Here is a 25499-nt window from a genome sequence, read left to right as displayed (position 1 = left end):
AGCAAAATGAATAAAAGTCTTTTCTTGCTTATGATGAAATCTAGCGCCACTAGTAATGTTAAACTGTTTTTTTTTTTTTTTCGTTATTGATCGTAGCCAGCGCCTCGGTGCTGTCGTAGCTGAAAGCGCTGTGCGCTGTCTTCATTATCACCATCGGCACGCCCACAACCTCCTCTATTTTTGCACGCGCTGTGCGCTGTGCGCTGGAGGAGGGCTCGGCGCATGGGCTCGGCGTTACGTTGGTGCGTGAAGTGTGGTTGATCTCGACTTTTTGGCTCTTCTCGTGGTGTGTTACGTCATCAGGATTTATCAACCATCTTCTTGGAAGTGAAAGTTCTAACGCCGATTTTAGGACCGTGAAGTAAGGCACTTTCATAGGAGCTGACCGATCGTTCACAATGAACGTGTCCCAGCGTTGCATCTTCGCAAGTGTTTCGAATACCTACGTAAGAGTGAGTAAAACGCACGCGCGGTTTTTCTTCAAGTGCGGCTTTCAATTGGGGACCTGCGTGAACTACGTAGTACAGCAAGTCTTGTGGCATTTTATTCCTTGCTTTCCAGGCGATTATTTTCCACCAAGACGTCTGTCGTCACTCATGGGTGTACAAAAAATGCAGACCCACACTTCAGTTCCAGGTACATACCCCGTTTCAGCATCTTGAGCCGGCCGCACTCACGGCTTTCCTTCTTTTTAGACAATTAGTCGTAGATTTCAAGTGACTGCTGTCCCATCGGCAACTGAGCAGTTGACAGGAAAGTCACGGAAGGCTGTCGGACGGTGGCTGCTTGCCTGCAGTGGCATGGCAGTTGGTTCTATCGTAATCGGCGGCGTCACCAGGTGATTTGATGTGATTTTATTTCTTTCGAAAAGAAATGGAACCTACTATGCACCCTTGAACTCTTCAAATATTTTTGGTTGCAACTTTGTTCTGAACCGCTGTTTTTAATATATGCAGGCTGACAAAATCTGGTCTTTCCATGGTGCACTGGCATCCGTTTGCAGAATTTCCTCCATCAGGAGAACACCAGTGGGAGCAGGAGTTCCTCAAGTATCAAGAATATCCAGAATACAAAGCGTGTGTAATTAATTTAATTGCTTCCCAATGCATTGCAGATGATGCCACCCACTCATATAATGCATTTTTACAAGTTGAGGAAATCACCTGGAATTCGTGGAAAGCACGTGTGCCAAGCACAGCTGTGGTGCATGATTGTACTATTTCTGTTGTTCTTTTATTTCCATGATTGTGCCCTGGCATATGTTTTGTTTGCCGCAAATGCCTAATGACTTCGAGGTTTTGCATGACACAGCCTGCATCCAAAGTAGTGTATTGCTTGGAGCTTCTACTGCTGAAACTAGTTCTGAGAGGTACAACAGTATGTCCATGTGATGAGAGCAGGCTGGTCTAAAATTAAACAGTGGTAATATGCAGTGAGTGCTGCACCGCCTTATGTACACACCTTGGGCCCCACTGCCGATGTGCGGCTGATGAAGCTGAAACAGTATAAAGACAAAATTCGGTTATAATTACTTTAGCCTTCGTTGCAGAATATGACGTTGTGATCTGTGTATACTAATGTCTGATTCATTGTTTGAAAGAAAATACGCTAGCAGAAATTTGCTGTTGATACTCCATTACAATAAAAAATCCTTTTTACAAACGAGTATAGAGCAAATTTTTGCTTGCATGTTTGTAATGAAGAGTACTACTTGCCACCATGGTGGCTCAGTGGTTAGGATGTTCGACTGCTGAACCCAGGATACATCCCGGCCGTAGTGGTCATTTTTCGGAAGTGAATAGCAAGGCATCTGCATACTGTGTGATGTACTGTGTGATGCTTTCCAGTACGGCGTCCTTCATTCCCCAAACTGCTTCGAGGCGTTAAACCCTATACCAACAAAAATACTTCTGTTTGTGCTAGGTAGCTGCTGATGCACATCATTCATTGAAAATTCCAGTGGTGCATAAGTCTGCTTAGGTGCAGTAGTGCGAAAGCATTGAGAGTTCTGTCACGCCGCCTGGTGTATTCACTCAACGCTATGCTAGTGGACCTCAGCCACACTCAGTCAGATAGCATATGCGTATGGCTTATTTGCCTAGGTTAGATGAAGGAGGGGCGCAGATGGAACTTGAAGAAGATTATGTTCACTGCACAGTGTGAGAGTGTGTTGCAGTTTTACACAAGGTGTGATCGGCTGCAGTGATAGTATAGTGCATTCGTGCCTGCACCAGAAAAGCTGTTTTGTTCGCTCTGGTGCGAGTTTGAAACCCAGTGGCGGCAATGTTTTTTCTCTATTGAGAGTTCGTGTGAACACGCTCTAGCCACAAATCCTGTCCACACGCTCATGAGCTTCGCACTTGATTGCCCCCACCCCTCGCTTTCAAAATGACAAATGCAGCACGAGATACATGCAGGAGCTAGTCAGATAACTATGTAACTGTTATGGAGTCACATGAGGGTCGTCTTGGGGTACCCATATAGTACATAACAGCTATGCTGTAAGAGTGATTGCTGATTGCTGAAGAAATGCCTTCCTGCCTAACACAACTGCCACACTGAATAATTTTTTAGTTATAGTGGTCTTCTTTATTATAACTTGTAAACAGATTTCAAGCAGCCATTACCCTGTTTTCAAATAGAAGAAATTTTGATAAAGCACCATGAAACCTGTCCTGGATGGCATTATCATTCTGTTCATGGGGAAACAGCAGCATCGCAAAAATGAAACTTGAAATAACATGGCTGACAGCGTATGTAAATGTTCGATAGAAATCCTGGTTTCTGAAACATTGTTTTGCAGAGTGGTATTTAAAAGGCCAAAAAAGCATATAAAGCTCTGCTTGCCTTAGTTCTAAGACGTCAGTTCAAAATGCATAATTTTTCCTTTCAGTCATCTGAAGCAACAGATAGATTTTATAGCTATTTAGAGAGCATTTTTTTTTTCTTGGCTGATTTGTAAGAGAATTATGATATGACCACTTCACAATAACCCACATCATATTGACAATGTATGGACAAACAATGAAAAAAAGCATAGTATACCTAGCAAAGCAGCATAAGAGATGACCATCTAAACTGTTATAAGTGTGGTTCCCTACACATTGCCTGCGAGCTTGTTGCAGGGAAGCCTAAGAAATGAAACCTTATAAGACATCCCTTTCTGCATGCTGACTCTTGATGATTTGGGAATAAAGATAAAATACTCATAGACCATCCGAATTCCTGAATTCGCAAACCTCTGAAGCTGCAAGCTTGTAGCTCTGCTGCCCACAAATGCAGTTTTGCTTCACTTGTGACCTAACCACCCAGATTTTTATGTGCTTCTTTGCTTCGTTCCACTGCATAAAGTGCATAAAGTTAGCTGTCAACATTTACGGTATGGTCTAACTGTTTTATTGTGGTGCTGCCCCTGGAATATGACTGTTAATTTATTTCACTTCAATCTTATGAGGTTTATAGCTAAAAATCATTCCTTACTACGAGGGCGAGTAAAAAATTACGCCCAACATTGACATAACTCTTCTTGGATTGTTCATACTGACCTCTGTCCTCATTTATTTTATTCCTGTGCTGTTGTGGTCCTGGTATAAAATTGTGATCACAATTCCTCCGTTAGTCTTCCTTTTGTTGCAGATAGACGAAGGCTGCTCACTTAGAAATTCACCAAAGGAGAACAACGAGCAAATTTTTTGGTCGGAAGGAGTATCAAGAGCCGCAATCTATCAAAGACTTTCGGCACAATACGGAAACATTGTGTTGCCGCCACATTGTTTTACAAACAATGAAAAATTCAGAAATCGTAGCACCAGAGTTATGCATGACAGGATAATGACAACATTGAGCTTGCATGTGACATGGTTCTGTTCGAGAGACCAGTGACTATTGATAAGTGGCACATCATCTGCAAATTAGTTATAGTTCTGCCTAGGAAATCATTCACAACGGACTTCTTGGTTCTCTCGAAGTCAGTGCAAGGTCAGTCCCAAAACAACTGATGGCAGTGCACGTGTGGCTTGCGCATCAACCGAAAAGCTTCTTTTCTGAGAGAATCGGGAGGCTTGTGCAACTACGGACCGAGTGCATTGAAAAATAAGGAGACTATGTTGAAAATATCAAAGTTCAGTTTCCTATTTGTATTGCAATAAATGTTGCATATGCATTGCAGATAATTTTTTACTCACCCTCATAGTTACGTTACGGATGGGCCATGTACGGGCGTACATTCTGAATGCAGCTTGATAAGCATGGTAACATCCTTGCCTGTCTTTATAAAAAAACTGCTAGGAAGCGACTTGGCAATACAGTCTTATGCTTCCAACAGTACATCACATAATGCTGAGTACCTTTTTTTTTTCCTTTTCTTCGTATATGCAGGTCTGATCGTGAGATGACTATGGCAGAATTCAAGCGTATCTGGTATATTGAATACGTTCACCGTATGTGGGGTCGCGCCATTGGTGCAGTCTTCTACACTGGTGCAGCCTGGTTCTGGTGGCGGGGCTGCCTGAGTCGTCGTGCCAAGGCGCATGTTGGCCTGCTGGCGGTGGGCCTGGCATTTCAGGGTTTCCTGGGTTGGTTCATGGTGAAAAGTGGCCTTCAAGATCAGCCACATGTGAGCCAATATCGGTTGGCTGCACATCTGGGCACTGCGTTGGCCTGGTACAGCCTGGCCTTCTGGTCGGGCCTCTCACACCTAGCAGCTCCTCGTCCAGGACCTACTACTGCACTCATATCAGCAGCCATGCACAGGGGTGTCCACGGAGTCCTTGGGCTGGTCTTTGTCACTGCCATGTCAGGTGCCATTGTGGCAGGCTTACGAGCAGGCCTTGTCTACAATTCTTTTCCAAAGATGGCCGATCGCTGGGTGCCTTCCGACATCATGGCACTTGAACCAAAGTTGAGCAACTTTACTGAGAACCCGACGACAGCACAGTTCGACCATCGAATCCTGGTAAGCTGGCCTTTCCTCTTTTGTAAAATGGAGTATATGTATTATGTGTCCAACCCCAGAAGAAAATATGCCCCATGTAATAAAAGCTGTTGTAAAGGCTCTCAAAAGGCACTGCGCAGTGGTGTGCACAGTATATTGGTGCCTGGGACTGAAAGATGTTCAGGAATTTCCTGTTGATCACTCTTGGTTGGAGCTAAACAGAGGTGCATGACTGGGAATTGATTTTCCACTTCAACATGACCTGCATTAAGGAGCAAAGCATTGTGCAAAAATAAAAGCCTTTTAGTTTTTGCGGCAGAACACTTAAAATTCTGCTAAGCAAAAATGAAGAACCTGTTTAATTCTACAATTTGGAACTAAAATTTGAGCATAGAGTGAATGTTATAGTGCTATAAACGAAGAGCATACATCAAAATAGCACACAAAAAACTGCAGCGATAAAGCAGCACATGCAAAAAGCGGCCCACGTCAAAACAGCGCAGTACACTGCAGCACTGCAAAAGCAGTGAATTATCATAGTCATAACTGTGAATGGTAAATGGCAACCTATAGAGTTAGACAGGAGTTAAGAGATTGCTGTTTTCATTTCACTATGCTGGAAAGACACCTGAGCAAGCCTTCAAATGCATATTTTTAACCTTTGTTTCATACCATGCTGCCAATTAAGAAAATTTAGAAACAGGTATCTCCTTTGATGCTGACTGCTTACAGTATCGCATTATATTATTTCCCCTTCAGATAAAAATAAATTATTCAATTACAGTTAAATAATCATTCATTCATTACCCCTGGTCATATATATGTGTGCTTTGCTCTGAAGCAGACCTGCACTGAGCGCAAAGATGTTTCTCTCATAGTTTTTAAAAAAAATTTCGGGAATGCCTCCAGGGAAGGCTGACCTAGGCACACACTGCAGCAAAGTTTATCCAGATAGACAGTCTGAAATACATTTGAAACCCAGTCCAGAATTTGGTTCACAGCTCAAATAACTGGTTGTTATCTAAAGACGTCACTGTGCAAAACAGTGAAAGCAATCCTAAACAGTTCTTAACACAAGGTGTAGAGGATATGTCTTATACCGCTTTCACACGGGCGTTTCAAAGGCCCTCGAACTGATTCTCTATCGACTCAAAGGCCTTCAAACGTTGCCACACTGGCATTTTCAGTCGCCATTGAGTTGATAGTCTATCGAGTCAACGGAACAGCTCAGGTCTTGAAGGCCTTCGAACGTTGCACAAGGTTGCTAGTGTTGTCCCGAGGAGCGCTATGTGCACTCTCGTGCACAGCGCTTTAAGGATACAAAAACATAAACAAGCATTGTTATTTCATATCTTTTAATTTACGTGGTAAAATATTAGTGTACATAATAATTTAAGTATAGCATCACTCTTTTTTAAGGCGCATTAGTTTTGTGCTCAAAGAAAATACCAATCCCCTACAAGGACTGTATCAGGTTAGTGCAAAGAAGCCTGATAGATAAATGGCAGAAAAAATGGAATAATGAAGAGCAAAATAAGCTACACACAGTAAAACCAGTTGTAGGAGAACGGAAATCATGTACACAGAAGGAACGCTTCAGTGAGGTGATTTTGTGCAGTCTTCGAATTGGACATACACACTTGACACACAATTTCTTACTGAGAAAAGAGCAAAAACCATTATGCGAAAAATGTGGAGGTGAGTTCACCGTGAACCACATTTTGATCTCATGCACAGAACTTGAACAGTTAAGGAAAAAATATTTTACTCCATTCTATAATGAACTCATCCCATTCCACCCCTGTTTACTTTAGGAGACAACCCACTTGTTGAAATTTCATCTGTTTTTAGTTTTCTTAAAGAGTTAGGGATTTTAAATCAGCTGTAATTTTCTAAACACTTTTCATTTTCACTCATAAAGAAGCTCAGCAACCTAGTGTTTGGCGCATGATGGCCTTAGTTGCCTATGTGCCAAAAAACCCAACACAAAACAACGCACTCTACCTCAGTAACCTGTGCCGCCGAGAGAGAGAGAGAAAACTTTATTGTCCACTGGTGTGGGCTGCAAGCCTGAGCCAGGCACGGCTTCACTGCACTAGATGTCCGTCCATTTCGCTGTAGCAGATCCGCTGCCCGCATGATGGCGGTCTTCTGCCAATGGGGGTCTGTCGTGCGCAGTAAGGCCTCCCATTCCTCCCAGGTGGAGAGCTCCGGGCCCGGTGGGGGAGGATCAGCTGGGCACTCCATCAGATATGTGTTAGTGTAGCGTGGGATAAAAGCACAAGGAACAAGATGGGGTGAAGGCACCTGGGTGCATATGGGATAGTAGGTAGGGCGTGGGGAGGGTTCGAGTCTGCAGGCGGCGCCATAGGATTTGGTGATGGATAGTAAGGGATGGGTGGGGTGGGGGTAGAGCTGACGCTCGGCTCGATATGCCTGCGTCAGCTCGCTGAAGGGATGCATGCGCTTCTATCGAGTCGTCCAGGCCCGAGTCCGCCGCCGCCCGGTTTATAAGTCCTCGGGCGCGGACATTAGCGGCCTCGTTGCCAGGATTTCCCGATTGCGCAGGCACCCAGATCAGCTCCACTTGGTGGGATGGTTCAGGAGAAACCGATTCTAGCATGCGGAATGTGGTTTCATGGATCCTGCCTGTGGCGAAATTTAGCAACGCAGTTTTGGAATCTGAAAGAGTGTACCGAGCTTCAGTGTGGTCTGCTGCTGAGAAAAGCAAACACAATGAAAAGTGCAGCCGTATGAATGTCAATGCTTTAAAAATAAAACAAAATTGTGCTTTAATAACAACTAAAAGCCTGCAGTTACTAAAAATGGGTAACAGTTATATTTTATTTTGCATTTATAGAAAGATATTAGTTCCTTAAGCAAAACCGAAAATGACAGTGGCACCACAAAAGTATGGCACCAAGTACCAGAACTATTTCAACAGCCTTCTAGTTTTACCGTGTAGCAGCGGCACAACTCTTTCGAGTTCCATCGCGATTGAAAATCTCGAAGGCTATCGACTCAATCACCTTTGAAAATGACAGTGTGACTGGGGTATTACATTCATGTTCCGAGTGATACCCACAAATGCTTCTTCCTCGCATTAGAAGTTTGCAGGCAAATACGATTTCTTTTTTTTTCCTTCATAATATTGTCATTTTTACTTGTACCAAAAATTCCACATAATACTGTAGGATCATGGGAAACTAGGGGTAGTCTATATTTATTTTTCTCATCTTCCTGGTTTTCAGTGGTTTATTTTTTTCCTGTATTGCATCATCAGGCAAATGTTTTGAAGACAGTGCTTCCACTGTTATGTGAACTATGGCAGGCGAGCCTGCTGTCTAATGTCTGAATGACTGCTATAGGCACCCTGCATCTGCAAGATGCCGCCACCGCCAAAATGCTGATTGCTATGTTTAGTGCCCCAGGCGGCTAGTTTCTCGTTCCAGTCAGGATGGCCACAGTGCGCCTCCAAATGGGCGTTATGTGCTAGCGGCATGCTGCCAGTAATAGAGGCGGAATTGGAACTATTGTTGGGGCTTAATATGCTTCTAAGGAGCAAACAGCAGCAAAGGAACAAAGTTTTTTCAAGCAGGCCATGTGCACAAGGTGAAAGCGGCATATCATGTGACAGACCGAAGTAGCAGCAGAATACATTGGCCGAAAAAGCATCAGTCTGCACTTGTCAGTGTATATTCCAATGTAAATGGAGAACCACACATTTCGTGTCACCACACTTGGTGGTATTCCAGTTTGTAGCTTGATAAGTGCATTCTGCGATCCCGCACGTATATTGCCTTCTGAAGCTTGGCAGCATTGGCGCCGCACTACTAGTCGTGACGGCCAATAGATCTTTCATCGATCATTTTATGTTCTTACTAGTAAGAACAAATTTTAATATCCTGAACGCTGTTCTGCTGTGCACATAAAGCAAAACAAAAATATAACAAGCTTGTCCTCGACAAAAAGCTATTTCAGAGTTTGCATTTTGTGAGGAGCCTAAGAGGACAACCGCAGTGAAGGAATGCAGTTTTTTTTTCATTGCAGTGCTTTGAAACCACCAAAGTACAGCTGGTTCTGATGGGCATTCACGCTGTGCTGCAGAACTCGGCGTGATGTGAGGTTCGACGTTCTTTGGTGGATATTGTCTTGCAATATGTAGCAACTTGCATTGCCATTGGATGTTGTGGAGAGAAACGTAAATTGCCCAGAAAAGTGCCCAGCCCCCGCTTAAGTTGTCATGCATGTATTCATCACATGAAATAGAAAGGAGCAGCAGATCAGTGACATTTTGCGACTCTCTGTCATGTAATATGGTGCTTTGGAGAAAGGGGTGAGAGTACGTGAAGAAATTTCTCCTCTGGCGCATTTTTGTCACCGCCGCTTTGTGGGGAGTCTGCATCAGATGTAGCTGAATCCAATGAGTGAACACCATCGTCAGTTTGACCATCATGCCATTTCTTGTCTCTACTTTTGCCTAGAAATTGCTTAACGAAAATTAGCTGAAAAAAGAAGACAGGGCACTGGGCAAACGAACATATGCTCCGCGAGCACCACCGCCAGCACGATATATTAAATTAGGCTGTCGAACAGTCAAAAAAACACTTTGTGAAGCGTGGCTCTGAAAGGGGACCTAATATGGCAGCATAGTATGTTTAAAAGACTCAAGCGATATGCAGTGAGGAACGTTCCAGATCCTAGCTCCATCACCACAGACGAGCTGTACAACCGTGACACTTGTATTCATGTGTCCATACATTTTCACTTTTCAGATCAATTGCGTGTTCTCGGAACTCAACACCGATGTCGCAACACTTAACGCCAGAATACAAGCCCAAAATGAATACATATAAAGGCACGATAGCTCTAGCATTCAGAAGAACCACTCAGTTGCGCTGGATCTCTTCTCTAGGGCGGGACGTAGGACTAGCGCACTTGCTCATTTCATTTGGCATTCCCACGAAATGGTTGCTCATATTGTGGATTTCGCCGAAGGTACCCAATTCGTATCATCTTTGCTGCTGTTAAAACTAAAAATAAACAAGCAACTTGATCCGCTGCGCACTTGCAACGAGTGAGAATAGGGTGCTTTTATCTAACATCTTCACTTTCACTAGAGTACATCACAAAAAATGTGAAGAAACTTGCCTTACGATAAGCACCTTCTTCTACAGCATGATGCAGGAAGTAAAAACGAAGACTTAACTTACTCTTGGCGACGAACAGCCCGAATCTAACGCTCCCACCATTTCATCTCCCGATGTTGCGTTTGGGGATGCGTAAAATTTTGTTCCAGGTTTATTCATGTACACGTTATTGCACCCTACAACACAGAAGTGTGAGCCCGTATGCTTTTACTTGCTATTTGTGCTCGAGAAGGATGTGAAGAGCTGCTTCGTGACGATGCACACAGCACTGTCCAAGGCATCGGATTGCTCCCGCCATCCTGACAGGGACGCAGTCACCACCATGAGTGGCGTGCACGTCGTGCCGGAGTTAGATGCGTAGGGTGCCTATATATAGGTGTTCCACATGGTTCAGCTCTTAAATGATGATTTTAAGAAGCAGGAAAATTCGTGTGCCGAGCAGCAGCCAAAAACTCGTATGGCATTGATGGTGTTCCCTATATTTGGAAGCGGTGAGAAGGGTGTAAACACAGCCAAGTAGCGCAAAGCATTCTATATAGCAGTGGCTAAATGGTTGTAAGCCATACGTCGTACTTTTATCATATTCACTTCAGAACTTCACGCTGAAATTTTTACTTGGTATTGAAATGGGTGGCCACCACCACCCATTTTAGCAGGAACTTCAGATTGTCTTTTCTGTTTCATTATGAACAGTAATTAAGTAACGCACTTTTGGTGAAATCCTGGCTTGCTTGAGATGGTTAGAACAAGCCTTGATGGTTTTTATGCAAGACTAACATTTGAACATAATGCAAGTGTTAAAGAGAATGTCATTCCAACATGAAGTCAGCAAATCAGTGGGCTGCATTTTCTGCATGTTTTGCTGATTTCGGGAGAAATAAGGGCTTTGTTTCAAGAGAAATTCCATAACCAAGCGCTCCTGGCAACTTATCACACTTACCATACGCAGCGGCGAACGGGAGAGCGTGCGCAGCAATCAGACAACACGCGCGGTTGGCGCCACTCAGGAAGAGGGGGGGCTGAGCTAAGGGGCAGAGTTGGTTACGAGGCCGGCGGCGATGCGAAACCCAGGAACGGGTGCCTAAGAGCTGCGCTTTAAAAAAAATGCTACAACGTATGCGAAGGTGCCGTATCATGGCCACGTATCGCACTACATATGCGGTCACAACTACATTTAATACCACTCCTGAATCTTCACCACCAACAAGATGTTAATCATCAGCATGCAGCCAACTACCCTGTATACGCAATCATTCCCGGATCTGTTGGCAACGAACCGTCCGGGTTCTGAAAGAGATGGACTTTACAAAGCTCTGCAGAACGATGCGCAGCGTCAGTCTCCTCTTGGCCAAGCGGCGCGTATGCCATGCTGCACTTTATTCTGCACCTCCTCTGGAGCGAGTGCACGATGAGCGAGAACTTATGTAGAACTAGTTCTGCACCTTGGCAAATCGAGGAGAGAAGTGCAGACGGTGTGCGCGGCACCGGCAGAACGAGGATGGCGGTGCTGCATTACTTGGTGCTGCTGATGCTGCCAAATCATAGAGACCTTAAAGGACTATAGACACAAAATTTTGGTGGTATTTTTCTTCTTGTTAATGATGCGCAAGTCATTCTTGTATATCGATCCGCACGCACTTTAAGCTTACGACGGCTAAATAATTTATAATTGAATTTTCTTTCTCACCAGTTTCAGTTTCAGCAGCCGAGAGGTGGCTGTGACGTCACTATCATGTCGATACATGGCATGAAAAAACAGCGCTGATAGTAGCCACAGTAACAGTAGTTATCGTAGCAGATATTTCAGTGCTGTTTGCTAGCTTAATGACCCACCCTCCACTTTTGTTGTTGAGAATTTATTTATTATTATTATTTTTTAATAATGGGTGCCAGAGTTTTGTGCCCGCACTGTCACAGTCTGCAGCGCTGATCTTGGCAGCCTGTCAAGATGCTGCACGCCAGTAACATATGTGCGTGTTTATCTTTTAACGAGATCTCTTGCAGTGTTGCCATTCTTGGTGAAATTGGCAGAGTGCCAAATTTTAGGTGCTCTTCGCGGCTTTGGCGCAGAGCTAAGCGATGGAACTGCCACTTGTTTCTATGAGTTTCAGAATACCGTATTTACTCGAATTTAACGCAAGTTTTTTCACGATTTTTGGCTCTCAGAGTCTAACCTCGCGTACAATCGAATACTGTAATTTGGTTGGCCAAAGACAGTTTAGCTAAAGCAGCGCTGGGGTGCAGCCATAGAATCCGCCACAACTCTGCTTCGGTTTCTGTGGTTTTACAATGCTATGTTGGCAACATGGGTACCACGGAAGCCAAATCCCAATCCACGCAAAGTCAAAACATTGCGCTTTTTCTCGTGGGCTCAGAATCACATTGTCCCCTTGATCACGCACTTGTTGCATCTTTCACGGTAGATTAGCGTGGTTACTTCTGTTATCGCATTTCGCATGATGGCAACGCGCTGTGCACGGTACAACACTCGCCTCAAAGAGGCTATTGTGATAGCAGAAGGAATCGGAAATTCTGGGGCAGCTCGACGGCTAGACGTCACTAATCTACCTTACATGAGTGGCGAATGTAGCGGGAGGTGATTTTTAAATGTGGGCCTTGCCGCAAAGGCTTCGAATCGTCTGGGAGGACGAGAGTGAAAAGGAAGACTGGCTTTCCAAGAACTCGGCCTCCGACGACGACGAATGAGCATTTTTGATTAGACTGCAATGGCCATAATGTCTATTAAAGGTACTTTTTCAAGCTCTTATCTCGCGTTACATTCATAGTTTTCTTTTTTCCCACTGGGCAGTATTGAAACTCTCCCCTCGCGTTTTATTCGAGTAAATACGGTAGCTTTCTTCTGGACATTGTGAAACAAAAAGTATATTGCAAAGTGCTCTTCAAAGCAGAGTAACAAGTTCTGTGCCAAGTATGCTTCATTCGCGGCCTTTTGAGGCTTGTTTTAGATGATACCACTTTCGGATAATACCAATGTTTTATCCCGTAAAAATTGTATCAACAAGATTCCATCCTATTCATACATTGTATACCGCACCTATAGGGATCTCATTTTTTTTTTAAAGCTATGTTTTAATTATGGATTGTGAACACGAAATGCACAAGAACAATGAAAACAATGATATCTTGAAACGAAGTAAGTCTTGCAAGACACGTCCATGAATTGTGTTGCTCAACTTCAGGAATTCAGTGCTCTGACGCAAAATAAAAATTACAGGGAATGCTTAGAACTTTTCAAGAATGTGAAGGCGAAAGCCTAGCTGGACCTTTTGTTTTTGCATTGTTTATTCACAGCACACTCTTGGACATCCAACTCTCCCAGTACACACTTAAGTCACCCACATCCACTTCCCGCAAGTAGTAGCAACGAACGGGATTTCGAGCTGCTCTAACCTCTTCAGTCATAGCATACTTCCCCGCCCGCGACTAGAGCCTGGTGCATCGTCACCCATAGCATTTCGGAATGAATCTCTGAGTCCATGGAGCAGCGTATACAAGGCAGGCGAGCGCGTTGAAAGAATGCTGCCGCCATTGGCCTTTCCCTCCCGCGATGGCGGCGTGGCTTACTTCATTCTTCTCTCCAGCGTCCTTTTCCTTTTGTCCTTTTCCTCGACACCCTTCGGCATCCTTACACTAGACAGAGAGAATTATGCACTGGTTCTTATTCATTTATTTTCTGTACGTCACACCAAGGTCTGGAAATGCAGCCAGTTTTCAGGCTGCCTTAAAATTGATTTCATTGCCGAAGTGAATTAACCTTTATTGAGTTGTGCCCTGGCGCAGTGTCAGAGGTTAAGGCACTAGACTACAAATTCTGATAGTGCCAGTTCAATCACAGCTGCAATAGTTGCCACAGACGTCTTGCATTCTGCCTGCATTGCTATGCGGCCACCTTCGTTGGAGGCGAAACACAAGGTGCCCATGTACTGTGCGACGTCAGTGCACATGAAAGCACCCATTCAGAGTTATTTAGGATAAGAAAAAAACGGTCCAAATGCTATGTATGTAATATGCTAGAAGCTAAGAAACTGATTTATTTAGTACTTTTCAAGCCTACAGGAGTTGTACTGAAACTGATAGTTATGCCAGAACACTATGTAGATCATTGGACAGCTTTTCTCTAATAAAGTGTTTAGCCACCCTATGTGAAATTATATGGAAACTCTGCAGGAGTTTAAGTAATTAACGAAGTGAAAATGGCACACACACTTTTTACCACGGATAGAGTAGCTTTTCAAAGAGAGGTGAATGGCCGCATGTGGTTAAAGCTTGTCCGAATGTATCCTCTGACAGGGTGAAAGCGTGGTGATCGTCGTCACTGGTCTTTGGCTCTGGGGCCAGAAACAGCCGCTGCCTCCTCGGGCAAAGATGGCACTCCACTGTCTCCTTGCTGCTGCTTGGATGCAGGTAAAAATAGTGCAGTCCTTGAAAGCCATGTATGCCTTGCAGCTAGCGTGACAGCCCAGTTGTCTAGATTTTTTTACGAGCATAATGTGAAACCTGCTTTTTGGAAAGATATTGCATAGAAACGTACTGCTATGCAATAATAGCATAGACTAAATTGGGTACAAGGATGAATTTTCAAACTGACTTGTCAAAGAGGGCATCCACTAACAGTTTTCAATTTTTCACTCTGTACTGAGAGGGAATTTGAGGTATCTTTAAATTGTGAGACAAAAAGGTTACCTTGCCTATTCCTTCGTCACATTAGCATTGTTGTTGCAGCATATATGTGGATTTATTGCCTGTAGTCCATTATTAGGAACATGTTGACGATGTTTGGCATTGCATTGCAGGCTACACTGGGTGTGTCCACGCTGCTAACTTACGTGCCAGTGTCCCTTGCATCATCACATCAGGCAGGTGCAGTCACGCTGCTTTCAGTAGCCCTTTGGCTCGCTCATGAGCTCAGAAGGCTACCAAAGTAAACACCACAGTTTAGGTCTCTAGAATATGTATTATAGTACTTTGTGACAAGAATAAAACTCTTCTTGCAAGAAGTGACTTGGTCCATGACTGGCTCGGTGACTAGTTTCTGGGCACCATGGTTCATGTGGGTCTGGAGATTATTCCAGGAACGCTTGCATAGCTGCCATCACAGCAATCCCACAGCACACACATCCAAGCTGCTTGCTTGATTCCCTGTAAAGGAGCAGTACTGTCAACTTGAGAACTGACCAGGTGCCCTTCTGCAGTTTCAGCAGGAGGAATTTGTGTGCCAAAGTACCAAACAAAGTATGTAAACATGAGCTTGCAACTACAGAGGCTGTGAAGCCGTGCCAGATTAGCTCTTTACAGCCCCACAGTCCCAACTGGAATGGCCAACATTAAAGGACAACAGACTTAACATGCATTAGTAGCCTATTGTCTCACAGACAATTTCTGCTACAAGAAGGCAGTGTAAAGGCTACTGTTGCCACTATCGACACACTGCTTCCTCCTTTTGACTACGTGTGAGAAAGTCATTGGTGTAACGAATCATTTTGGTTTCTACAATGATAGAACATCACCCATTTTAGCTTCAGCATAATGAAGTAAATTTTACCACAATTTCAATGTAGTGAAATTTTGTTGCTGGCTTAAGACAGCCTAGAAGGCAAAGGAAGAGTGCATGGTAGATGTAAGTGGAGGTGACAGTCAAGCACTCCACCTGCTTCACTATCTAGGATAGCAAGGGCGAGGTTCATGAAAACTTAGTGTCGGGCAGCACTAACGTCTGTGCAACTCACAGTTGGCAAGACTAGACACAGCTCTCACAATATTACCCTAGCTAGTGCCGAATACGGCATGTAGCCTATGCTCAAAGAAAAGCGTGCTGCGATTACCTCGTCCATTTTTATGCAATAGCAGATAGGGTTCAATCTACTGAAAAGCAGTAGCCTAATTCAAGAGGGTTTCAAGGATGAGTTAGCGGCACCAGAGGGTCACCCTCCCTCCACTGAGATCTGATACTTTGTCGCCAAGACGGATGGTGCTCCCGCATTCTAAATTTTAAAGCTGCTTTTGCAGTGTGCAAACTTCACATTTATGTCGATTTCTCAATGCGGAAGTGCACCCTAGAGGACCAAATGCTGGTATTGCATAAGGTGGAGCTTAAGTGTCCCCCTTATTTTTTTCCACAAAGGACTGGAAGGGCCGGCACACACACTCGCCTGGCAATCTCGCTTCCCACTCAGACGCCAAAAGCACGTGCACTTGTGGTGAAAAATGATCATATGTAGTGAGGACATGGTTTCATCTGGTGTGATCATGGGCACTGTTCTTGCTATCACCGATGTGACGAAAGTGAGGCGGGAAAGCCTTCATTTCCCTGGCTCTCTTCTATGCACACAAATGCGCCATCAAACCAGCGACGTGAACGGGGACTCTCAGCTCAGAAGGGCGACGATGGTGAAACCAAAACTATATATGGGTGCATCGTCCCCATCACTCACATAACGTTCACTTTCAGCATAGTTACAGACCTTCCCTGTGAATTACCTGTGGAGTGTTTTGGAGGCTCCTCTGCATGCCAGAAGACAAATTTGATGTTGCAAAATTTCAGTTTTTTCAGGGGTAAACTGCAGATTTTACCGGTTTTGTTATATCAGGGTTTAACTTAATTCTAAAGCATAAATGCAGTAAGCAAAATTGGATGTTTGCACCACTTTATTCCTTCATAGCTTAGAACCTGGCAAAAAACAATGTATTGCAAAAAGATACCAGGTGCACTTGCCCATGCAATGATAGCAAAACATTATCTGTATGACTGCACCCACTTAAATCTTATTGATCATTACTGTTTTCCATACACCACAACCCACTTCCAACTTTGGAAGCTTTTAAGGTGAAAGCCTTTCTTGGCTCATATGTGGCATGTGCTAAAAGTGTCTTCTCATTTACCTTTTAAGAAAAGAATCGTCCTCCAGCAGGAATGAAACCCTTCCTCTTCCGATCCCCAGCCGAGCGCTCTAACCTACTATGACACGCCAGGCACGTGACAAACATATCTTAGTTCTCCTTGTCTAACGTTCCTACAGTCTCCATGGCAATGTAGAGGTTGCTACTGTTCCTCTGCGCAAGGTATGAGAGGGTGTCTGGAAGATGTAGCTAGCGTTAGCTCCACTCAATGCCGATGGCATGAGCTTGTTACGCTGCTTGGTCGTCAGAGCCGGTGGTGGTCAACACGCGGCTGTGGCTGGCCACGTTCCTTGCCAAAAATGGGGGCAAAGCCGAAGATGAAGCTAGCTACATCTTCGGCTTCACCCCCATCTCTGGGAGGGAACATGACCAGCCACAGCTGCGTGTTGACCACCACCGGCACTGACGCTAGCTACATCTTCGGCTTCACCCCTATCTCTGAGACGGAACGTGGCCAGCCACAGCCGCCTTGTTGACCACCAACAGCTCTGACGACCAAGCAGTGCAACAAGCGCATGCCATCTGCGCTGAGCGGAGCTACTGACCTCGAATCCGGCACCGGAGAAGTCATTCTCCTGCCCTGTGTCATCAGCAGGGTTCTGTCAAATAAACACTACAGTAGAACTAGCTCCAAAAGCTTTCATTTTATCACTCTTAAGGGGTCTTAAGTGCCTCCTGTAACATTTTTTTGCAGACAGTGTTTGCATTTTGCAACTGCCCTGCGGCACAGCTACAACCTAGTGAGCTCTTCCTAAACCTAGGTGCTTTGCAGCTTCAGAATGTGTGGGCATTATCACTCACCATGGGTCCTCTTCTTTGAGGAGGTCTGGCAATACACTGACGAGTGCTATGTTCAAAAAGCCTCCTGAGGTAAAAGGCAGTATCCAGGATGTGGACATGTCTGAAAAATATGTGAACACTATCAACTCTCGTCTCTTACCTTAGGTTAGGTATGTGTATTATTTAGAACGAGAAGTGTACATAAAGTAATGCCCCTCATTTTCTTTTCCTCAAACACTTAATTCAAATTTATATAACTTTTCAGTGCAATCTCTGTCAATATGTGTGGCTTAGCGCCACTGATAAACAAGGGCATGCATGCCTACTGTGTACCAGCTTTCATTTTCATCCCTTATGGGGCCAACACTGACAATGATGCCTGCGCTGATGCCAGTCTGCAAACAGAATTGATTGCCAAATTTGTGTGTACTGTACTTCTGCATCCTCATTACACTCCAGACTTGCCACCATCCAATTTTCATCTTTTTCACTTGGCAGATCCAGATTTGATAAGAGCATCATCCACACCGTGAGAACAGGGCTACAGAAGGAAAAAACTTGGACAAGAATTCACCTCAAGAGCATGACGCAACAGCATTAAAGGATCTATGTGGTTGCTTGAGGGTCCTCTGGTGCATATTGCAGCAGTCATCAGCACATTTGTTGCCATAAAATATTGCTTTTTAACCAAGTTGAACAAACATACCTCAGCAGCATAGGAGTAGCATGTTTGACTCGCAACCGAAGGTCAGTAGAACTTAGCCACTTTCATTCACATGGAGAAAAGCTTCATGTGAATGAAAGTGGCTAAGTTCTACTAAATGGCACTGCTTTTTTTTTAAGCAAAAGCTTCACTACGCTGTCTGCCCAGTCCCTTGACCTTCAAAAAGGTGCTGTGACGTTGACCTGATTAAGTGTAGGTGTCCACCCAAAAGTATACTGCGCCTTCCTTTCCCCAAAGCCTTAGTTTAATGAAAAAATAAAAGAAAAGATGCGGATTGAAAAGATGGTGTTACAGGGGCTATCGCGGCTACTCTCAAGGCGACGCTTGAGCGTTCCCCTAATAAAAACCATCAAATCAGTCACAACCATGATTAACACAGCTTTCACTCAAAACACAGGGTTCAAGTTATGCTCAAACCCCCACATTTTTTTTTCTTGCAATGCAAACTTGAGAATATAGTAAAGACTAAACTAACATCTTAAATTTTGGCTTCAGGAAAAAGGGTGATCTGGACTGGAAGTGTGATCTGGAAGTCGCACTGAAAAACAGCAAGCTGAAATGTTTGCAAGGTACCATTTATGTACACCCCCCCTCCCGCTTCTTGTTTCTCTTTTCCTTTTTTTTTTTTTTTTTTTTATGGCTCTAAAGAAAGCACGCAAAATATGAAACCTATCGCTCGATAGCAGTCCTCAACACTGTCCTCAACAGGGCTTTCTTTGTGTTTGTACTGAGCACAGGGCATATGCCAGCAGCTGCTGCTGACATGTCTGTGGAGTGCACATCTCTGACAGTTAATGGTTATTAGCACCGACAAAGAAAGAAAAGCCATGGTAGCATGCTCACCCATCTCACTTATCGCTAGCCTACAGCGTTCTGAAGATGTTCAGAACGCTTATTCTCCGACAATGTGTCTTGGGGTACTCAAGCAGCACTACTAACCTTGTTACAAACATTTTGGTCAGTAATTTTTAAAAGTGGCCTACAGCTTTCACACTGACACTCTTTTCCTGAGGCCAATAGTGAGTTACAAATAGACTTTACTTAGTTTTGCACATACACACGCAAAAAATCACACTAGGCCACATGACTCTCAGCAGTAATTAGCTTGTTTTACTTGCCTCAGACAGTAAGTCTTTTTCCACACGCAAAAAATCACACTAGGCCACATGACTCTCAGCAGTAATTAGCTTGTTTTACTTGCCTCAGACAGTAAGTCTTTTTCAAGAACTTCATTACATTTAACTGAGAAACTTGGTATAGTAAAACCAAGCTGTAGGCTACAACCATGTAACACCAAACAATGGCCAAACTCTATGCCCTAAACCACCACCAAAAACTGCAATAAAGCTGAATTATACTGTTTCTTATTAATAAAAGAAAATATCTTTGGGAGTTGAGTTACATTTATTGTGGCGAAAAGTGTTCAGGTCATTGAAAGTGCATGGGCCACCTGTCACAGTCTAAAGAATCATCTTGTACTGTGCCTGACACAGCGGTGATGAATTGTGCATTTGGGGCTTAATGTCTCGAATCGACACGGGGGTTCATGAGGGATGCCATATTGGAGGGGTCCATGTTGGTTCAGATAACCTGGGGTCCCATAACATGCACTAGCATTGTAAAGCACCCAAGCATTTCAGTGTACTAGTGCTAGAGGCCCCACTGAACGATTTCGCTGTTGCCAACTTAGGCAGCACTCTCAAGATGAGAATCAAAGCCACTGTACCAGCTCCTATGCACTCATCTTGCTGACATCTGTCTGTCTGAAGCTGCTGGCAGGAGCCACCAGATTTGACAGCACTTTTGAGATGACAATCGAACCCACTAGGAACCCTTGGATCCAAAGTCAGACAGGCTCCTCCTAAGCCATGCAAACGCGTTCGTACAGTGTGGTTAAAGTGGGGCTTTATATCAATGTGTCGGGAGGTCTTTCACACAGCATGGCAGGTTATAACTGGGTGCTAATGAGTATATGTGGCCCGGAAGCGAAGTGAAACGCTACCACAATTAATTTGCATTTGGCCAAACCACACCAAATCTACAGTCACATTTTGTATTTCACCTCCATCGAAATATGGCTGCCATGACCAGGACTGCCTCCATGACCTTAGGATCAGCAACCAAATTATTAAAGCCACCTCAGGGGGGTACATGGCAGTAGAGGAGGGCAACCTAATGAGGTTAGATTGAAACCTTATGAAGCTGCTCACCTCTCTATTAGGGTTCCTGGTACTGTGTGCCTATAAATACTGCTCTAAGGATCCTTTTTTTATCTGCCATTGAAGGCTATAGTTGCGCAGATGTCGTTTTGTTGCTAAAACGCCTAAGGAGACGAAATGGCTCGTTTGATCTGTGGGCAACCTTATGAAAGTGCCCGCCTCTGCATGGCAGTTATGAATTACAGATTTCACTGTGTTCAAAGTAGCTTACAGCATTAATGCCACAATAGGCATCAGCTTCAATTTTCATCACTCACACACATCACACTAACTGAGTGTTGAGAAAGCAACCAAATGCACAAAAGCAAGTGGATCACTCACCCACATTCTCAAGCGAGTCTGCAGACAGAGCTGTGACTGCACCAGCTACTCCCACAGCTGCTGTAAGAACTTGAGCTTTGGCAGCATCCCAACGATTGAAACCAGATTTTAAGAGTATGGCAAAGTCGCCCACTTCGTGGGGGATTTCGTGTATGAGAATGGCCAACGTAGTTACCATTCCCATCTGCAAAGCAGATATATAGTTACAAATGAATAAGGCAAACTGCACATGATGTAATTCTTAGCTCAACACCCAGCAAGCTATAGTGAACTATGAAAAATGCCTTGCTTTGCACACCATCATGTAGTTGGGACTCTCTGGTTTGTGTTTTATTATCATTAATATTCTAGGAGCAGAAAGCTTGTTACTGTTTTTTGAACTGAACCAGGGAGGAAACAGAGATTTTTCTGGACACTACTACAATTTAGGTTCTGAGGATCTGCAGAATATTTTTTAAACTCATGTAAAAATAAACATGAGCACGTGAAATGCATTAATTTTACAATATAACTGGTCTCCTCCCTTTTCTTCAACTCCTTACAATATTTTTTTATGTAAACACCTGCATTTGCATATCCATATAAGACCTGCCATTTGAAATGCATTACAACACAAGAGCAGTACTAATTGGCATTCCATTTCCTGCACTCTGACTACTCACTAATAATGGTACTGCAAGTGAAACCACATCTTTTGTGACAAATACTGAACTACGTATAGTAGAATCTCATTGATACGTTTCCCGGGAGCACGCAACATAAACTGGAGAGCTGCGGCGCTCACCCATTGCGATGGCTTCTCTCTAGCGCCACAAGGGGGCAAAGATAACACGAGAGGAGTTAGAGGACCGTTCCCGCAAAGACGCTACATGAAGAGGAGAAATGCTGTGGCTCCTTCACAGTGTTAGAAGGGGCAAGGAGGTGAAGCGTTTGAGAATGACTCTATGCTTACATATGAGCAGGTCAAGTGTGAGGAAAGCAACCTGAAAGGCAAAAACGCGGCCACAGTCGGCCACCGCAACAGCTTTTCCACAGTGCACTGGTGCAGGGGGGGGGGGGGGGGGGGGGGCGGCAATGCATCCAGAAACGAGGAAATGATCCCGTATCACCATTGCCATCAACAGACTGGATGTGATGCTAAATCTCTTCCGCACTAAGGGCAACGCAGGTACAGACCGGAATCTGTGAATAACTAAAAGAGATGCTCTTTATATCTTATGCCAAGAAATGCTAATAGACATTTTTATGTAGGGAAAGTGCCAATGCTAAAAACCTTCGTACCTCATTAAAATATTTTTCAAAATCCCGCATTTAGAGTCATACGTTTTCCTGGATAATATATTTCTTTTCCGTATCTTTCTTTAATCCGTAACAGCGAGGTTTAATTGTATATGACTGGTGATAAACTAAGAACTTCCTGACATAGGTTTGGAGTACTGGCAAATTCAGCCAGCTGTCAGTTACATAGATTAAAAGGCTAAAAAGCTGGTCAAACTCAATTTTCATAAAAACGTGCTACAGGAGTCCTTAATTAGAATCAGTTTTTAAATGAATACAGAAGACATCACACAATGTGCACCTGTTTCCAAGTAAAGCTTTGCTTGTGACTGCGAGTGATTGGCTGCTCCTTTGCCACTTGCTGCATCTCTAACACCCATTATTATACAATGACATATGCCTTGAATATTGGATCTCATTGGAGACGTGTTGTTCAGGTAGAATGAAATTATATTAGGACTCAGCATTGATTAAAGTTTTCAAACCAATTTACCCAGCACACTGTAATATTTAGCTAGTATATTGACTTCACTGATTTTCTTTAGTGAAGAGCTTCTAGGATACCAGGGTTGCTGGTGGTTCATCTGGTATTGCATTTCTCATGCTTCAAAATGCAGAAGGGTGAAAAATTTTGCCCTCACCCTTATGCATGTTTGGAGTGTTAGGAGTACTGTACGCACCCCACTGTTTGGCTGAACAGCAAACCCTGTAGCCTGACTGATTTTTGGCTCAATGTGTCAAGTTTAAAAGACTAATAAAACTGCTCGCATGTTAAACTGCAACTATGACACAGCATTTTGGTACATAGTGCTTGCTATCTGCAATGCAGTTTTCACTATCAGGCACCATCAAGGCTTGCTGGTAACCTTATGTAATGGGCTAGTCACTATTTGCTGGCACTATAAGCCTTCAGTTTTTACTACATTCTTTAAGCATGGCAATTCCAGTGTCTACAAACAAAAACGGTACCAATTAAATAAACTGTAGTAAGCTAAGTGGCTTGTTGGATGAACATTACTTTAAAACAGCACTAGAACGCAGACAAATAGAAAGAGACAAACACAAAATAATGTAGTAAGCTAGCAAGCCCTAAAAAGTACTCCTCTCAATTTGCACACAATGTACCATATTTACTAAAAGCCAAGGGTCATAGCTGACAAACCAATCCTGTATTACTTCTGACAGATTGCACTTTTTCTGAAATGCCAGAATGTCGCACACTAGTAGGCATAACATACCTTAGTGCCAACAAGAAAGCTGGCAGCCACAGCCAATCCATGGGTGAAGTTATCGATGCCATTTGCTACAAGGTTTAGGTATCCAGTGACCTACAAGTCAAAATGAATGAAAAACAAAGGGTTACTTTTCCCTTGCACTCTGTGTGCAACTTGTGCAAACCAACACACAGAGAACATGCCTAAGTACCTTCTGTGTTTTATAAACATGCTTAACTTTCAAAACATAGCCAGCAGAGTAGTGGCTTTCAATGGTCACACTCTCACATTACTATCACCTCAGCCATGTTAGCTAAGCATTTTCTTACTGAATGGCAGTTCAACGGCGCTATCCAAGCAAAATTCTACTATGTGAATACGCTGACAAAGTAAAGCAGTAGCCGAATTACACAATTAGGCAATAAAACAGTGTTCTGCTTAGAGCTGTGCGTGGACTCGGGAAAGCCCGTGGCCGGGTTCGGGCCACTCGGAAGCCCTTTACCTCGGGCTCGGGCCTGACCCAGGCTAAGGTATATTTGACTCGGGTGGGCCGGACCGGGCCGGGAACCCTGACCACGAACACATGGAATTTTTGCAAAAGCGCGAATATGGCCATAGTGCGATAGGCGTCTAGAATGCATAGCATTTTCTCGTGTCCTTAGTAGTCTCACCTTTCCTTCCCGCCACCTCGCCGTGAATGGATCTTGGATAGCCTTCACTGACTGAACTGAGGGGCCGCTTTTGGGCTATTTAGCGCCACAGCTGCCTCAATTCAATGCATAACTTGTTTTTGCACAATAAGTTAACTCTACGCATGTGCTTTGGCTCTATATATTCAGCAAATTTGTCATCTTAAATGCGAGAACTCACCATTTAAAGATCTTAGGTAATCTTATCATCTTCTCTATCTTATGTTAGCTTCAACTGCAATTGCAGCATGACAGGCCGGGCTGGGCCTGGGTCTTAAATCTGAGCATCGGGCAGGGCCGGACCAGGCTCAGGCACTTTGAGAATTGGGCCGGGCTCGGGTCCGTAGAGCCTGGCCCGGGCTTGGGCTCAAAATTTTGGCCCGTGCACACCTCTAGTTCTGCTCACCACCATGCACTCCACTCAATACTCACTCCTGCCCCCATGACATGCCTAATACACATGGACCTTTTGGAAATAAATAGTAGTAGTAGTAGTAGTAGTAGTAGTAGTAGTAGTAGTAGTAGTAGTAGTAGTAGTGGTAGTGGTAGTGGTAGTGGTAGTGGTGGTGGTGGTGGTGGTGGTGGTGGTGGTGGTGGTTTTAATGCTTCATAATGTGCTCTTCAAATGCAGCTTCTTTTTGTTTTTAGAATTACTTAATTAGAAGCATATCACAAAAGGCAAGTTATCCAATGATGATGATAAGAAACCATGAAACATATATTTAGTAAAAAAAGCTTAATACAGCTATGCATTACTGAAAACATATTACTGTACTCTGATTAGTTTCTGGCCTAACCAACCAAATCTTTCTCACAGAGGCAAAAAATAAAACGTTCTCAGAGCGTTCAGATATTAAGTTCAAACAAAAAGAAAACACACACACATTTATGGCGAACTCATTTTTCAAAACTGTTCGAATTGTCAGTGCGGTTGGAAAGCTGGCACCGGATGGATGGCTTGCTACAGAGGAGAAATGATTGCGGCACAAAAGCGCTACCCTCAACAAAAAACACCTGAGCGTCCTACAGCTATCTCCAATGAGGCCAGCCTGTTTGTGAAGCAAAGGAGGCCTGTGGAATGGCCACAGCTTTTCAAGAACTTGAAGGATGAGTGCTGCCAGCTACAGGAGTGGAATGATAAAAGAACCACTGGGCAGGGAGGACCCTAAGTGAAAGCGAAGGCTTCGAGGAGTTGCATTGCAGTGGGAGAACACTATTAATGAAAGGACATGGATGATGTGTTGATAGGCCACATCTGACCAAAAAGAAATTA

General features: G+C 43.9%; 2 protein-coding genes across 4 annotated transcripts in view; one reads left to right on the top strand and one right to left on the bottom strand.

Annotated features, from left to right (window-relative positions):
• Positions 1-80: 80 nt before the first annotated feature.
• On the top strand, positions 81-15029 carry LOC146206336 (heme A synthase COX15). 3 transcript variants are annotated; one of them, XM_084591005.1, is made up of 7 exons: positions 81-452; positions 532-636; positions 696-838; positions 957-1076; positions 4378-4954; positions 14395-14508; positions 14898-15029. In XM_084591005.1, exons 1-7 carry the CDS (start codon positions 399-401, stop codon positions 15027-15029), a joined length of 1245 nt encoding a protein of 414 aa, XP_084447131.1. In that variant the 5' UTR covers positions 81-398. The 3 variants fall into 3 exon arrangements, with proteins under 3 accessions (XP_084447131.1, XP_084447134.1, XP_084447132.1); XM_084591008.1 differs by having other exon boundaries at positions 84-446; positions 562-636; XM_084591006.1 differs by having other exon boundaries at positions 90-452; positions 562-636.
• Positions 15030-15102: 73 nt separating this feature from the next.
• Zip99C (Zinc transporter Zip99C) overlaps positions 15103-25499 on the bottom strand; it is a 53241-nt gene continuing 42844 nt past the window's right edge. The window contains exons 4-7 of the mRNA XM_084591009.1: positions 23562-23651; positions 21046-21229; positions 17803-17902; positions 15103-15243 (exon numbers count right to left, since the gene is read on the bottom strand). Of these exons, the coding sequence (XP_084447135.1) occupies positions 15168-15243; positions 17803-17902; positions 21046-21229; positions 23562-23651 (450 nt within the window). The 3' untranslated portion in view covers positions 15103-15167. The remainder of the gene's footprint in view (positions 15244-17802; positions 17903-21045; positions 21230-23561; positions 23652-25499) is intronic.

This window comes from Amblyomma maculatum, chromosome 1 (genome assembly GCF_055883805.1).
Source record: "Amblyomma maculatum isolate TAMU_Amacu chromosome 1, ASM5588380v1, whole genome shotgun sequence".
Lineage (NCBI taxonomy): Eukaryota > Metazoa > Arthropoda > Arachnida > Ixodida > Ixodidae > Amblyomma > Amblyomma maculatum.
The sequence above is the reverse complement of the archived record's forward strand: the minus strand, read 5'-3'. Positions and strand labels throughout refer to the sequence as shown.

Coding starts and splice junctions, on each gene's coding strand:
- LOC146206336 (XM_084591005.1), top strand. CDS start 399: ATGAACGTGTCCCAGCGTTGCATCTTCGCAAGTGTTTCGAATACCTAC. Junction 453..531: donor TTTCGAATACCTACGTAAGA/GTGAGTAAAACG, acceptor TAGTACAGCAAG/TCTTGTGGCATTTTATTCCT. Junction 839..956: donor GTAATCGGCGGCGTCACCAG/GTGATTTGATGT, acceptor TAATATATGCAG/GCTGACAAAATCTGGTCTTT.